The 16,518-nt window shown below is 33.3% G+C and overlaps 1 protein-coding gene across 1 annotated transcript; it reads left to right on the top strand.

Annotated features, from left to right (window-relative positions):
* Positions 1-1,617: 1,617 nt before the first annotated feature.
* Positions 1,618-1,818, top strand: K441DRAFT_568081 (uncharacterized protein; the record flags this gene model as incomplete). Its single annotated transcript, XM_067643820.1, has 1 exon — positions 1,618-1,818. A coding segment is annotated over one exon (201 nt), but the record flags the coding sequence as incomplete, so codon positions are not given.
* Between the last annotated feature and the right edge of the window lie 14,700 nt (positions 1,819-16,518).

The following is a 16,518-nucleotide window of genomic DNA, read 5'->3' as shown; positions in this document are numbered from 1 at the left end:
TAACATTGGACGTAGAACGAATGTTATATAACGAACGCATATTGGCGCGGGTACATTTAGAATAAGAGGAGGGTTGGTAACTAGAAGGACTTACAATCGCAACGCAACTTAACCCCTCTTTTGCACAATAGGAGTAAGGGATTGCTATTACTTTACCTAGTAATAGTATTAAGGAAACGGTACGAAGGCAACGCTCAACCCAGGAAAGAGAAGAAATTGCTTTAGGTATAATGAGCAATAATATTAACTAAATTAATTAGATGGATATTATACCTCTAGTAAATAACCTAGAGATGCTAGGTATCTTTAAGGACAAAGATAGAGAGGAGGGAGATGGTGTTACGGACGCTTTAAGTACGATATTATGACTACTTAGGGAAGAGTTAGAAGAAGCTAGTTAGTTAATATAGGCACGGACTAGGATGGAACCCGTGGAACTATGTGACGAGAAATAGTAAGCGAGTCACATAACGGTTAAATGTATTAGCTGCGTTAAACGTAAGGGATGTTACGTTTAATATAGATAAGACGTATATTATATACAAGAAGGATTTTATAGGAGTATAGTTATGTATTTAAGGACCCTTAGTCCCTACTTAGATAGTTCCTTCTTTGTAGTGATTCTTAGAATATAATTGGAGTTAATCTGTTGGGCAACCACTCCACCAGTTGTTATTACGTTGTTGACTTTTATACTTGCATTTCCTACACACCTAGCCTATTAACGAGCCCATTGTAGTTCTTGCTACAAGGTTCCGTTATAGGAATTACGTCTAAGGGACTTTCCTAATGTTTATTACCCGCTTTAATAATATCCGCATTACAGAGGTTATAGATATTAAAATAACTTAATACTAGTATTTTATATTATTTCCCAAAGTTTATTAATTATGCACTAGAACCTAGGCTTTTAGAATATATCATTTTTATTACTTAGGTATTTTCAGGTCCTGTACTTATTTTTATTTAAAAAAAAACGCGTTATTAAGGATTATTGGACTATAGACCTCTATATAATTTTATTAAACGCAAGCTAATATATATAAAACCCATATAGATCTATAATAGGTACCTTAAGGCACCTACTACAGCTAAGTAGATATACAGTACCCGCGTTATACTGAATAATCTCCCTTTAAACCTTATTGCGTGCTAACTACTAAGTCACGGATATTTAAGCTAACCTACAGTATGCCGCCACAAAAACTCGTTAGAAGGAGAGGTAGAAGGTTAAATAAGATACTAGAACAGCCGCTACCATATTAGGTGCCGGATACTTAAACTCGGAGAAGTTATGCAATAGAGCGGACGCGACGGTTATGGGACCTTTAAGATTAGCTTCTTGCGCTTTGCGGAAAGAGCAAGGCCCGGTAGCTAAGTAAGATTAATAAGGCTATTGTATTTTTATATCCGTATCGCGGACGTACGGAGCAGCTTAAAGTCCTTAGGTAGCTGCTATTTAAGGAAAAAGATATAATACTTATTGCAAGAACCTTATTTGGCAAGAGAATGATAATATAAGCAATACTATGTCTTCTTTAGGCCTTAGTTATAATTATTATCTTGCCACTTAATGCAATTAGTGTGGAGTAGAAGGTAAAGATTAAGGAGCTTTTAGGAATAAGGCCGGTTTATATATATAAGGATATAATATCTAAACGTCTTTTAGGGGAAATCTGCATTAGAGTATATACCTATATTTTAATATTGCCAGAGCTATTAGCTAGGAAAAAGTTCTATAAGATTCTTACCTACCCTACTTTCTACGCGCACGTTAGCTTAGTAGTAATTAATAAGGTGCACCTTATAGCTAATTAGGGGGGTTTATTCCGGAGTTTATATATATAGCTATAGAAAGTATAGTCGTTATTAGGGCGGAGGCCTTGGTTTGCTTATACTGCAACGCTTAATAATATAACGTTTAAGATTATATAAGAGTTGGCGGGCTTTTAAGATAATGTTAATATAGTATAGATATTAATTAACTAGCCAGATCTATTAATTATTAGAGAATACGTTAAGTAAGGGAGTAAGAAGTCCTTTAAGAGCTTATACTTTGTTATAGACCGCGCGTATAAAGAAGCTCTAAAAGGGAATTTATTATTTATACCAATCGGAAGGATATCTAGTTAGATATCCGCTATATCTGCTTATTAGAAGGTTAAATATACGCCAACTCCTTACCAGATCCTAAAGACAATTATCTTCTTTAATTTAAATGATATAATATTACAATACAGAGATATAATTTGTTTGTGGTTAATATATTATAGGTACTAGGAAGTATAGGCTAGAAAAGCAGTTCAGCTTTATTATATATTATTAGCTACCGCGGATAAAAATAGACTGTATAAGGAGTTCAGAAAGCCTAACTCTAAAATCCGCATTCTAGTCTCCTCTAATACACTTACCCACGGCGCTAATATTCCTAATATTAATTATATTATACAGTATTGCATACTAAAAATAAAGTTAATTAATATAATATAGCAACGATTTGGGCGTACTACTTATAGTAGTAGTTAAATAGGCGTGGTAATATTCCTAATTAAGGATTAGTATAAAGGTCCGCGTAAAGATATTACTAGGCCAGCTAAAGGTTATAGTTATATAGGTAGAGCTTTCCAATCCTAGCCAAGTCAACTTAGTCGCGAATATTATATTAAGCGAGAGATATTATAAGAGGTATCGCAAGAAAACGGGGCTACTAATTTTGCTAGTAATATATCTTTAAAAGTGTCTATATACAGTAATACTAATTTTAATCCGTCCGCATCCGATATAGGGTAAGAGCTTAGCCTAGGTGGAACATCCGTAGTTCTACCTATGGATATCCTACTAAGGAAGCTAGTGCGGCGCCTAAAGACTAAGGCTAAGAAAAGAGTAGAGCTCTCCTATTATATCTATGCTCTTATAAATAAGAAAAAGGGCTGCTTATAAAAGATTATATTAGAGAACTATAAGAAACAGTCTCCGTCCGCTAGTGGCTAGGGTTATTACTCTAACTATAATCCTACTTTACGGGCTTTTAAAGAGTTTAATATCCGTAAGCCGTATATAGAGGGGATTCTAAGGAAGATGCAATAAAAGGCCTTTACCGTAAGCATAAAAAACTAGTTCTATAACTAGGCGGAGAAGAAATATTAGTACGCTGTTTAGAATTTAACCTTAAGCTACATTATATCTAATAAGTAAATTGCCGCTCTCTATAGCTGCGCTTAGTATATAACTAGCTATAAGGCACTTAAGAGAAACCTACCTAATTATAATTATAATCAGCTTGGTAATAATTTAGATAAGTTTATTACCTTTATTTAAGTGGAGGTAGAAAAGGCAAATTAGGCAGAGAGCTAGCTATTAGCGTTAGTAAGTAAATTAAAAGATAGCGTAGAGTGGATATTACTATAGTCTGGGGTAGCGGAGAGGCGTATAATATTAGCAGCTCAAAGTCCGTAAATATAAGTAGCCTAGCTACCTTAATTAATATCCGCCGAAAATCCGCATGCGGGGCTGCCAATATTATTACCTTCTTAGTCTATATTTAGTAGGAACGCGCAGTAGGCTAGCCTAAACTCTAGTTAGCAGAACACCTTTAGGCCAAGTATACTAAAACCCCATAACGGATATTAGTCCCAGTAACGCGACAATTAGGTCTAGTTTTTAATATAAGGCGGATATCTAGGATCTTAAAGTTAGGCCCGCTCTTAGGTTTAACGTTAGGCCGGGTATTAATAGCCCTAGGGCAACAATTAGCGTTAGTTATTATCCGGTATTAAGCATCGGCCTCTTAGATATTAGGGTCTATACTATAACAATAGATATTAACTCCCTACAGCTCCTAGATATCCAAGTCTATACTATAGCATTAGAAACCAGTCTTTAGGGCAGGCTAGGTATTATAGCTTATAAGGTAGCTCTGCATCTCAACCCTTAGAACAATCTAGATATTAGAGCTTATAGCAGAGCATTAAGTCTTAGCCTTTAGAGCAATCTGGATATTAAAGCTTACAACGTAGTATTAAATCTAAATCCTTAGGGCAGTCTAAGTATTAGAGCTTATAGTGTAATACTAAGTCTTAACTTTTAGACAAGCCTAAGGTTTAATATTCGCAATATAGCACTAGATCTTTAATTACGAAAAATCCAAAAGTTTAAAATCTATAGCGTAGCACTAGTTCCTAGGTAGTAGAAAATCCGGAAATTTAGAATTCGTAACGCAGTATTAGATCTCCGCTCCTAGAAAACCCCAAGGCTTAGAATTTAAGTTATAATACTAGATCTCCGCTCCTAGGAAACTCTAAGGCCCAGGGTTTACAGGCTGATATTTAATCTCCGCCTTCTGGACTAGGCGTAGTTTAGCATTCGCGTACTAATACTTAATCCCTGCCTTCTAAATTAGGTATAGCTTAGAATTTACAGCCTAATGTTTAATCTCCGCTTTCTAAGCTAAGCACAGCTTAGAACCTATAGCCTAGTACTTAATCTCTGCCCTTAGTTTTGGATATAACACAGCTATTAGGTCCGCCTCGCAGTAAGAGAAAATAGAAGGACGTATCTGCGCACTTTAAAAGTAAGAAATCCGCTTACTAAGTAAACCTAATATTTACTTATAACCCTTTTCTAGTACCTTAGTTAAGCAGTAATTCTATATTAATGTTACTTTGTAAGTTAACTAGACGGCGCCCACTTACTTTAATTAGTAGTAACTTAACTATAAAGGATTTGCGCGTTATAAATAAGCGTATATAAGGTGGTTAATATTTACTAAGGTAAGTTATAGCGGCAATTATTTGTTAGCGAGCTAATTTAATAAAATCGGCTGCGCGGATATTTACCTTTAATTAAGCTCCGTACTTCTTCTTTTACTAACCTTCTACCTTATAACACTATACCGTAAACTTTACCGTTATTATTTTACCTACTATCTATTAGCATACCACTATCTATAATGCCTTTATTTACACCTCTAAATATATCTAATAGCTATTTAGTTAAGGAACTTAATATACGCGATATTAACGATAAAATAATTAAGGACGCTTTTAAGGACGCTTTTTCTTTTACTAATTCTTTAAAATATCTGCCTTGAGAGTAAGCTTCCTAATACTAAATTATACTTATAGCTAATATAATTTTAGGAAATATATACTAAAGCACTCTTTATCGGATATAGCAGAGCACTGTAATAATGCTATTGCAAAATCTGCTAGAAATCCGCTTACCTCTTTACTGCCTACCTCTTTGCTGCCTACCTCTTTACTACCTACTTCTCTGCTACCTACCTTTTTGCCGCCTACCTCTTTACCGCCTGCCTTTAAGCCGCTTATTTCTCCGCCTCCTACTTCTAAAAAGTTTAATCCTTATTATACTTCTGCTTCTCTTAAGAGGTAGGCTAATAGAATTACTACACAAAATGTTTAATATAAGATAGCCTTTAAATCGTATATATTAACTATACTATTTTAGTATCTTATCTATTAATTTACCTCTTATAGTAACCTAATAGAAATATTAGAGATTTTAAATAACGATAAAAAGAGCAATTTTAATAACACCGACTCTCCTAAAAGCTCTCCTCCATCCTTTTATAATCTCCGCAGCCCTTATAAGCTCCGTAGTATATAGACGGCCTAAGCTATAACGTCGGATATTAATATAAACAAGCGCCTTTCTATTTAAGTACTGTTAGTAAATAAATGGTATACTTTAAAAGCTAGTACTTAGGAAAATATAAAAGAAGCTTATTAGCGGATATATACCTATATCCAGAATATTAAGGGTAACTCTGGTATACTACGCGATCCGCTATTTACTTTATACGTTAAATAAGACTATAAATATCGCGTTTATAAGCAGAACTTTAGGCCTTACTTTAGAGGTATATACTTAAAATATTGCTTAAGTAGTAGGTCGTGCGAAAAGGTATATGCTAATAGTATACTACTATCCTATCAGCTAACACGTATATAGGATAGTTTGCTAAAATTAGAGCCGGTTACATCTTAGCGCAAAATACGTACGCAATTAGCTTTTACTAGTAATCCAGCTAGAACGCCTACTAAGAAGGTACAATATCCGCATTTTAATAATATGGATATTACTAATATCCGCATAGCTTTATACCCGCACTACCTCCCCTTTAGAGACCTCCCCTCCCCCTAAAACTCTTACTTGTAGTAATATACGCAGCTATAGAGGCACCCGCTCTATCGCTGTTCCTCTTACTTTTTCACTAATTCCTAGCACGCCTGGTGCTGCTTCTAGTACTACTGCTACTTCTACTAGCACGGAAAATGTTAGGGTGTATTTAGCAATTGCTATTTCCGTGCGCGTTAATATAGTTTATAAACGAGTGTCTAAGGTAGCAAAAGATATTGGGGCTATAGATTACCGGTTAAGTAAGCTTAAAGGTTCTCTAAGTAAGATAAAGGATAAGCTTGCGTTTACGAGGTGTGGGATTACTGCGCTTATACGTAACGCTAGGTTACCGGATATAGAACTTAGGTAGATATAGGTTAGCTATTACTATGGGTTGGCTATTATTACGGGTTTAGAGTAATAAAATAGTAACTCTTACCTCTCTGCTACTATATATAGGAATTATATCTCTACCTTATATTTAACAGATATAATTAATATTATAATATCTATATAAGCTAAGGTAAAGATATCCATATAAGCTAAGATAAAGATATTTATATATCTGCACCGTCGATAATTACTAAGGTAAGTCACTATAGTAGCAATTATTTGTTAGTAAGCTAATTTAATAAAATCAGTAGCGTGGATATTTACCTTTAATAACCTCCGCACCTCTTCTTCCTCTACTAACCTTCTACCTTACAACACCGCACCGTAAACTTTATTATTGTTGTTTTATCCACTGTCCCTTAACATTCTACTATCTATAATGCCTTTATTTACACCTGTAAACGATATTAATGTAAATAATAGCAGCTAGGCAGTTAAGGAACTTAATATACGCGAAATAAACGAGGATGCTGTTAAGCATGCTATAGCTACTCTTACTAAGCCTTTAGACTTTGTTTCTAAAGACTAAGCTTTCTAATACTAAATTATGCCTATAGCTAATATAATTTTAGAAAATATATACCAAAGCGCTCTTTATAAGATTTAGTAGACGATAAAAATATAGATAGAGTAAAATCCGCTAAAAATCCGCGTACCTTTTCGCTGCTTACCTTTCTATTGCCTATATCTTTACCGTAGACCACTTTACCGTCAGTTTCTTTGCCGTCAGTTTCTTCGCCGTCCACTTCTTCACTATTTGCCTCTTTGCTGCCGCTACCTAATACTTCTAAAAGGAGGCTTAATAAGGCTCGTTTATCTTCTTTTCTTAAAAAGTAGGCTAAAAAGGCTGCTGATACGAATCTAAAGGCTAAGATAGCCATTAAGTCGTAAGTGTTAGTTATACTGTTTTAATGTCTTATCTACTAATTTACCTCTTATAGTAACCTAAATATTTATAAGGTTTCTTTAGATAGCGAATCTTTAGATAGCGGCAAAGATAAAGATCTTAATAACGCCGACTCTTATAATCTTCGCAGCCCTTACAATCTCCGCAGCCCTCGCAATCTCCGCAGCCCTCGCAATCTCCACAGCTCTGGTAATCTCTATAGTACTATAAATATAAATAAGCGCCTTCCTATCTAAGTGCCGTTAGCGAATAAATAGTACACTCTAAAAGCTAGTATTTGGGAGAATATAAAGGAAAGTCGCTAGTGTGTAACGGAACCTTGTAGCAAGTACTACAATAGGCTCGTTATTAGGCTAGGTGTGTAGGTGATGCAAATTAAGTCAACAACGTAATAATAACTGGTGGAGTGGTTGCCTAATAGATTAACTCCAATTATATTTTAAGAATCACTATAAGGAAGGAACTATCTAGGTAGGGATTAAGGGTCCTTAAATACACAACCGTACTCCTATAAAATCCTTCTTGTACGTAATATACGTATACTCTATCTGCTCTATTACAGATCCTATAGATCTTATAGATTATATAGATTACCTTACATAACTTATACTACTATTCCTCGTTATATAGTTCTACCAGCTCTATTTTAGACTGTACTTATATTAACTAACTAGCTTCTTCTAACTCCTCTCTAAGTAGTTATAATATTATACTTAAAGCGTCCGTAACACTATCTCCCTCCTCTTTATCTTTGTCCTTAAAGATTTTAAGCATCTCTAAGTTATTTACTAGAGGTATAATATCCGTCTAATTAATTTAGTTAATATTATTGCTTATTATACCTAAAGCTTCTTCTTCTTCCTCTATAGCTTATCAGTCTTAGACCATTACTATAATTCTATTACTAGGTAAAATTATACTATCTCCGTATTCTTATTGTGCGAAAGAGGGGTTAGTTTATATTGCGCTAATAAGTCCTTTATCTCGGCAACCATCCTTTTATTTAGAGTGCACTAAAGTAAACGTTTATTCTTCCTATAATGTTTACTCTATTTCTAACGCTAAGTATACGCGTCCTATAACTCTTAGTAGTCTCTAAGTTCCCTAAGTAATTTGTTATAGGGTCTTATATTTAATCTACCGCTGTGAAGCTTAATAATAAACTCTTAGTAGCGCTGGCAGAACTTCGTCATTCCTATAACGCTAAGAAGGAGGCTACTAATACTTAGTAATGAGCCCTTAATTCTTATCTGGCTGCGTCCGCTTGGCTAATCCGTCTTAAGAAGGTGCGTAAGAAGGTTCGTTTTAAGGAGTGGAAACTTATAAAATAAGGTTTACAGGAACTTAGTAATAAGGGAACCGACTCTCTTCCTATAGTAAAGGGAACAACTCTAAGTAATTTAGCAGTCGCTCTTCCTAGGTCCCCCTTAGGTAACTTATTCTTTAGCAATCCTTCTTTATTAATATTACCTAACCTATTTTCTTCCGATACTCCTATACCTTTCCTATAGCGTTCTTTAGATTCTCTAGTGGCTCCTAGGTAGTCTTAGTGTAGCCTATTTACTTTACTTTATACTATATTTTATTATCTATGTCCTTATAACTAACGATCCTTAAAACTTACCATTTATCTTCTTCTTATCCTCTATACGTGTCTGCTTTACAAACCGGTGGCTTAATATTCCTATATACTGGCTCTAGCATTATAATATACTATATAGGGTAGATATTTATTTTAGCTAGTAGATTTAACTTAAACGTAACCGGTGAAATCTTTTACGTAATTTTAAAAGGTCTTAGTCTAACGTAGTCTAACTTCTTACTTAGTTGTTAACTCTTAAAATTTTTATATAATAGCCATACTTTATCTCCCTCCTTAAGATCTAATCCCTTAGATCTCTTAGCATTATAGTACCTTTTTATTCTTTACTATACCACCTTAGCTGTTTCCATAAGGTTTATATAAAGATTTATTAGTATCTTTATTCTTTACTTAGCTATGCTACTTATCTTCTTTATTTAACGTGGCGATAACGATATCCTTAGCTCGTATCCGTAATTCGCCTTAAATAGTAATATACCCATTCCTTCTTATAGTGTTATATTGTATATAAACTATATAACTAGTAATAACAATATCTAATTATTCTGTGCGTAATTAATATAATGTCTTAGATACTGCTCTAGTGTTTAATTTAATCTCTCCGTCTAGCTGTCTGTCTGCGGATAATATACGGTAGAAGTTGCTGCTTAAACTCTTTGTTCCGCTAAGAACACCTCCTAAAATACTGCTATGAATCTTAGATCTCTATTTAATATAATTTTACTTAGTACTCTATATCTTATAAACACTTCCTTAATATAAATTCTAGCGATATCTTCTGCTAATATTTCTTCTATGCACGCTATAAAGTATCCCTACTTTATAAGCTTATCTACTATTACTAAGATTACGTTATAATCTTATCCGGTAATAGGATCTCTTAATTTTAGCAACTTAATAATAAAGTCCTATAATATAACCTCCTATAGTCTTTCTGGTATTTTAATAGGTTGTAGCCCTCTATATAGCTTATGCCTTATTAGTTTATTCCCTTAGCAATCTAGATACTCCTTAGTAACCTTCCTAGCTATTCTCTAGATTCCGTTAATAATATACTCCTTTTAAAGTCTTAATACTAAGCCTACAGCTCCATTATGTCCTTAAGTTAGTCCCTTATAGAAGTCCTCCATAAAGTATTTTACTATACTTCTTAGAATATACTTTACTTTACGGTTTTTGTATATATCTATCTATAAATCTTCTAGCTATGCTTCTAAAATTCTCTACGCCTAAAAGCTTTCTAATATCTTGTAGACTCTTTCTAATTCGTCCTCTTAAGTTGCTATAATCTTTAGATAATTATACCTAATTAACCCATCTGTGTCTTTTTGCAGTAAAGCCCCTAATAGCTTCTTATTATTTTATAGTTTAGCCTTTTAACTTAATGTATCGGCTTACGTGTTGTCTATACCCTTAGTATACTAAATCTTAAAATAGTATTCTGTAAGCATCTTCGCCCATCTAACCTATCTTTAGTTAAGTTCCTTTATTATTAGGAATCCTATTAGGTTCTTATAATCCATCTTAACTATAAATAGTTTCTCTATACCTTATAAGAATGCTCTCTATTTCTTTAATACTGTAACTATACCTAATAACTCCTTATTATAGATATTATAGTTTAGTTCCGATAGTATTATCTTCTAACTATAGTATACTACTAGGTGCTATCTATCTTAATATTTCTGTATAAAGTATACCCCTAGTATAAAGTCTAATATATCTATTTCTATAACCGACTCTAGTTCTAATTAATAGATTTTAAGAACTGGCTCCTAAGTAAACAACCTTTTAACTTCCTTAAATAGTTCTTATTACTTTTCTCCCTATACCTATAGTTCTTCTTTCTTTATTAATCGCGTAAATGGCTTAATATCCTTTAACTATTGCGCTATAAACCTTCTGCAGTAATTGCAAAACCCTAAAAATAATTTTAGCTGCGTAACGTTCTCCAGTTCTTACTAATTTACTATAGCCTCGATCTTCTTTAGATCTATGCTAAATTAGCCTAGTTTAATAATAAATCTTATAAAATTGGTCTTCCTAGTAAAGAACTTGTATTTTTTAATTACTACTAGTATCTGTTCTTCTTATAGTCTCTTTAAAACCCATTTAACGTATTCTCCGTATTCTTCCTTAGTTATTAAGTAGATGATAATATTATTAAGATATACTATAACAAATTCATCCAAGTATTCTCCTAATATATTATTAATATGCTTTTAAAATGTTGCTAGTGCGTTTATAAGCCTGAATTATATAACTAATGGTTTATATAGTCCTTCCTTTAACCTAAAGGCTGCCTTCTATTTATCGCCTTCCTTAATTTTAATCTAATGGTACGCCTATCTTAGATCTATCTTTATAAAGATTTGCGTATTACCTATTCTGTCTTAAATTTCGCTAATTAAGGGTAAAGGATACCTATCCTTCCTAGTAATGCTGTTTAACTATCTATAGTTAATATACAGCCTTAGTTTGCCGTTTTTCTTTAGTACAAATAGTACTAAATAACCCGCTAATAACTGCGATGGTCTAATATATCCCTTTTATAGATTTTCCTAGACAAACTCTTTTAACGCCCTACCTTCTTCTTTAGTAAGCTTATAGATTAGAAAGAACCTTAAACTTACTTCTAGTTCCAATTCTATCTTATAGTCCTATACTATATACTCTAATAGCTTTTTACTTTTTAGTAACTATAGTTTCTTGCCATACTTATAGTATCTCTTTAGTATATAGCTTAGCCCTTTTTCTATTTCTTTATAGGTCGCTCCTACTTAGTACTATACTAACTTGGCTTATTATTACATCTTACATTATTAAGTATCTTTAATATTAACCTAACCTATAATCTAATTAATCTTTAGATTATATTCCTATAATTAAGGCATTTCTAATACTGCCTTATTATTTTCTAATAGTAATATATTAAAAGACATCTTAACTTGTCTTCCTTTAATGGTTAACTAAATAGGTCCTATTTTAAGATTAATAATCCCTCCTCTATAGGCTATTAAATCTCCTATAATTGTTACTAATGGGTAAAAGTGCTCCTTTTTCCCGTATAGTAACCCTATTCTTTTAACTGCTACTAGTAAGATATAGTTTCTTATTACTCTACTATCTATTAATGCCTTAAACTGCTAATCTTGCCATTTAATTTGTAAATTTAGGTATTATCCTTAAATTCCTTTAAGGGTCTAAGGCTCTACTACTGGCTCTCTCTAGTCCCGTAGGCCTCTACTTTTCCTAACTATTAGCTGCTAGATCCTGCCTATACTTAGTCTACTTTTAGCTAATACTTAGTTCGCTTTTTGTCTTCAATATACTATAAACACATATTTCTAGGATATTCCCACTACTGTCGTCTATTTAGGCATTTTTCCGTAAAGAATCTTTCTAGTTAAAGTATTAAGTCCCCTTATTCTTAAACTTCTACTAGGTGCCAACTATATATATACTTAGCATTTTAATATTTCGCCTTATCTGTTATCTAATATATCCTTATTAGATAGTTCTAATTTTTATCCTTAGGTGCTCTATATATGTTACACGCATTATCTATACATACGATCTATACTAACGTATAATATACTTAGTGTCTTAGGTTAACTCTTAGCTCGTCTTTATCCTTAAGTTTAAACCTCTCTCGTGTTAACCTAAGTGTTATAACTTTATTTATAGGTACTAAGATTCGCCTTTCGCTTCTCTAGTCCTCTAATTACTCCTTTAGATCCTTTAATGTTATAATTAAGGCTCCTTTAATATAAGTTATAGCCTTCCCCATAATTGGGTGGTCTTAGATAACTTTTTTATCTAACTATATATAGAAATCTTCCTACTCGTTATTATGTCGTTGTCTATACCACTTTTAGTATAACCCCTTAAGTGTATACGGCTTATCCGTAAGGAAGTATCTTCTTATTACTACGTTATAACAGCCCTTTATATATCGTTCCTTAAACCTAGTTAGAATTCCTAGATCCTCTTCTTATTCTAGTTTAGTAAGCTACTTAGCTCTTAGTGTGCCTGCCCTAGGCCTATTAGTAATTCTTTATATAGGTGCTCTATCCCTTATACGTCCTAATATACTAGATCTCTTATCTAGTTTCTGTTCTTGCTATAAGGTAATTCTTACTCTAAATTCCTCTATAGTTTCTTTCTTTTCGCGTCTTATAAGTAGATCCTTAAAGTCGTCCTGCTTCTTAATCTTAATATTAACTTTTTAATCTTTAGGCTGAATACTATGTTCCCCTAGTAAGTCTTCTAGGTCCATATATTTGTCTTCTAGTTTAATTGCTATTTATACTATAGATTCTCTAATCTATAAAGAAGCCTCTTGCTTCTTACTTATAGGTACCCTTATTTATTCTTTAAATTTTTAGTCCCTTAAATTCTTTAATCCTAAGCTTACTTCTAACTTAAGCTTAGCTCCCGCCTTAGTTTAACTAGGCATCTATAGTGTTCTTATCTCGTCTTAAGAGTCTTATGCCTTTAGGAAATTCTATCCTAAGCTTATTTATATATTTTTAAACTAAGCTACTGCCCTGCTCTATCGGTTTTCGTCTATTATAGGTCCTTAGGTATGCCTTATCCTATCTTAAGAATCTTAGTCGTTTCTTATCTCGTCTTAAGAATCTTAAGCCTTTAGCTTTTTGCCTTTATCAAGTGGTAAGCTAGCACTAGCAGTCGTCTGCTTGCTTAATCCCCTTTAGATATTACTCCTTTTGTCTTATAAAGCGATAAATGCCGTATTTAACGGTGTTATAATGCCCGTTACTAAACCTTGCTCTATAGCGGTCTTAGTCTCTACTTCTATAATTGCGTTATTAAGGTTTAGATACCCTTAGTTAGTTCCTTTATCTTCCTTATCGCTATTAATTAATAAATGCTCTAATTCTATTATTATTGTTACTAATCATTATCCGTACGTTACTGTGATATCCTAATCTAGCTTATAGAGTTAATCTTATTCTTTATCTAACTCTCTAGTTCCCTTAAGTTCTCTTAACTCTAGCTCTTATAGCTAATAGCTTATACTATACTTAGCGTCTTTATAAATTTAGTATACGTTATTATAACAAAACGTAAAACTTCTAATTAAATATTCTTTTATTTCTCGCAGTGCACTATTATTCCTCTATACGTGTGTGTTGTCTGCTAGTCTAGTTCCCTTTATTATATAGTAACTCTAACCATCTTTACAATCCCTTATAAAGTAACCTTATTTTCTGCAATTTACGTAAGCTCTATTTTTAAACTATTGACTTTACTATAGAGTCCGCCTAAACATCTTCTACTACTAAGATCCCTGGTTTAGCCTTTACTCCTTAGTCCTATAATTACTAGATCCTTAACCTCTAGGTTTCTATAGTTTTTTACTCTATCTCTTATAGGTTTCTTTAGTACTACTTAGGTCTATTAGCTCTGCGCTATACTATAGTTTTTAACTTAGCTTTAGTTATTGCGTACTCTACGCCTTATATAACTATAAAACTCTATCCTAACCTCTCTTAGCCTATTCCCTTTAGTAGATCCTATTATCAATCTTTATCACTTAATCTATTAGTTCCCTTAGGGTGGTTACATCTTCCATTAGGATAATTACGTCTTAGACTTTAGCCTTAAGTTCTTATTTATACTATGCCATAAGCGCCTAATTATTCCACTTAACTTATATAGCTAGCGTTTAGAATTATATTGTGTACTTAATTGCTAAAGTTCGTTACGTAATATCTTAGAGTTTTCTTTCCGCCGTGGTTATTGCCTCTGGGTCTCCAAACATCTATATAAGTCGCTCTATAAACCCCTCCTAGCTTAAAAATATAAACCGTATATCCTAATTAGTGGTTGTTATTCCATTAGCTTGTATTTCTATAAGGTAAAGCTTAAACCACTTAAGTACTCTTCCTAATAGGAATAGTCCCGCATAAGCTATTCGGTCCGTAGGTGTTGCTAGCTTTACTCCTTCCTGCGCAACCTTAAAGTGTATTTATATAAGGAATTCCTTAAGCTTTAATCTTTCTCCTAAGAATCTTTTAATTAATAGTAACTTAACCTTTGCTGCTCCTATCCCGTTAATCCTTTATTTAAGTATTATATTGTTTTCTATTAACTAATCAACTATTTATTATAGTTGTCCAACCGTTATAGGTTGTTATAAGTTAGTATCTACTATACTAGTGTCACCTCCTAACCTTAAAGTAGTTGCCGCCGTTAATAGCATTGTAGTGGCTGCTTTTAGTGGCATGTTATTTAACTTCTTATATTTAATACCGTAACTAGGTAGTAATTATATAACGGAACCTTGTAGTAAGTACTACGATAGGCTCGTTATTAGGCTAGGTATATAGGTAATGCAAATTAAGTTAACAATGTAATAATAACTGGTGGAGTGGTTGCCTAACAGATTAACTCTAATTGTATTCTAAGAATTACTATAAGGAAGGAACTATCTAGGTAGGGACTAAGGGTCCTTAAATACACAACCGTACTCCTATAAAATCCTTCTTATACGTAATATACGTATGCTCTATCTACTCTGTTATAGATTCTATAGATCTTACAAATTATATAGATTACCTTACGTGACTCGTACTACTATTCCTTGTTATATAGTTCTACTGGCTTTATTCTAAACCGTGCTTATATTAACCAACTAGCTTCTTCTAACTCCTCTCTAAGTAGTTATAATATTGTACTTAAAGCGTCTGTAACATAGTAGATATTAACACACGTCCAGAATATTAAGGGTAGCTTTAGTAAGCTACGCAACCCGCTATATACTCTATATAAGAAGTATAGCTACAAATATTGCGTTTGCAAGAAGGACTCTAGGCCTTATTTTAGGGGTATATACTTAAGATATTATATAGGTAGTAGGTCGTGCGGAAAGGTATATACTAATAGTATACTATTATTCTGTTAGCTAATACGCGTATAGGAAAGTTTATTAAATCTAGAGCCGGTTACACCTTAGGGTAAAAAACATGCGAAGTTAGCTTCTGCCGATAGTCCAGCTAAAACGCCTACTAAGAAGGTATAATATCTACGTTTTAATAATACGGATATTGCTAATATCCGCATAGCTTCGTTCTCGCACTATCCCCGCCCGCGCCACTACGCCTCCCCCCCCCACTAAGACCTCCCCTCCTATTAAGACCCCCACTTATAGTAGTACACGCGGCCGTAGAGGCACCTACTCTACCGCTGCTCCTCTAACCTATTTACTAATTACTAGCACGCCGGGTGCTGCTATTGCTGCTACTACTTCCGCTAGTACGGAATCTGTTAGGGTGTATTTAGTAATTGCTATTTTTACGTGTATTAATATAGTTCGTAAACGGGTAACTAATATAGTGAAAGATGTTTAAGCTATAGATTGCCGGTTTAATAAGTTTAAAGATTCTCTAAGTAAGATAAAGGATAAGCTTGCGTTCCTAAGATGTGGTATTATTGCACTTATACGCAATAC

The sequence above is a fragment of the Cenococcum geophilum genome (assembly GCF_001692895.1).
Source record: "Cenococcum geophilum 1.58 unplaced genomic scaffold K441scaffold_29, whole genome shotgun sequence".
NCBI classification, from domain to species: domain Eukaryota; kingdom Fungi; phylum Ascomycota; class Dothideomycetes; order Gloniales; family Gloniaceae; genus Cenococcum; species Cenococcum geophilum.
Note: the sequence above shows the minus strand (reverse complement) of the source record. Positions and strands in the feature narration are given on the sequence as shown.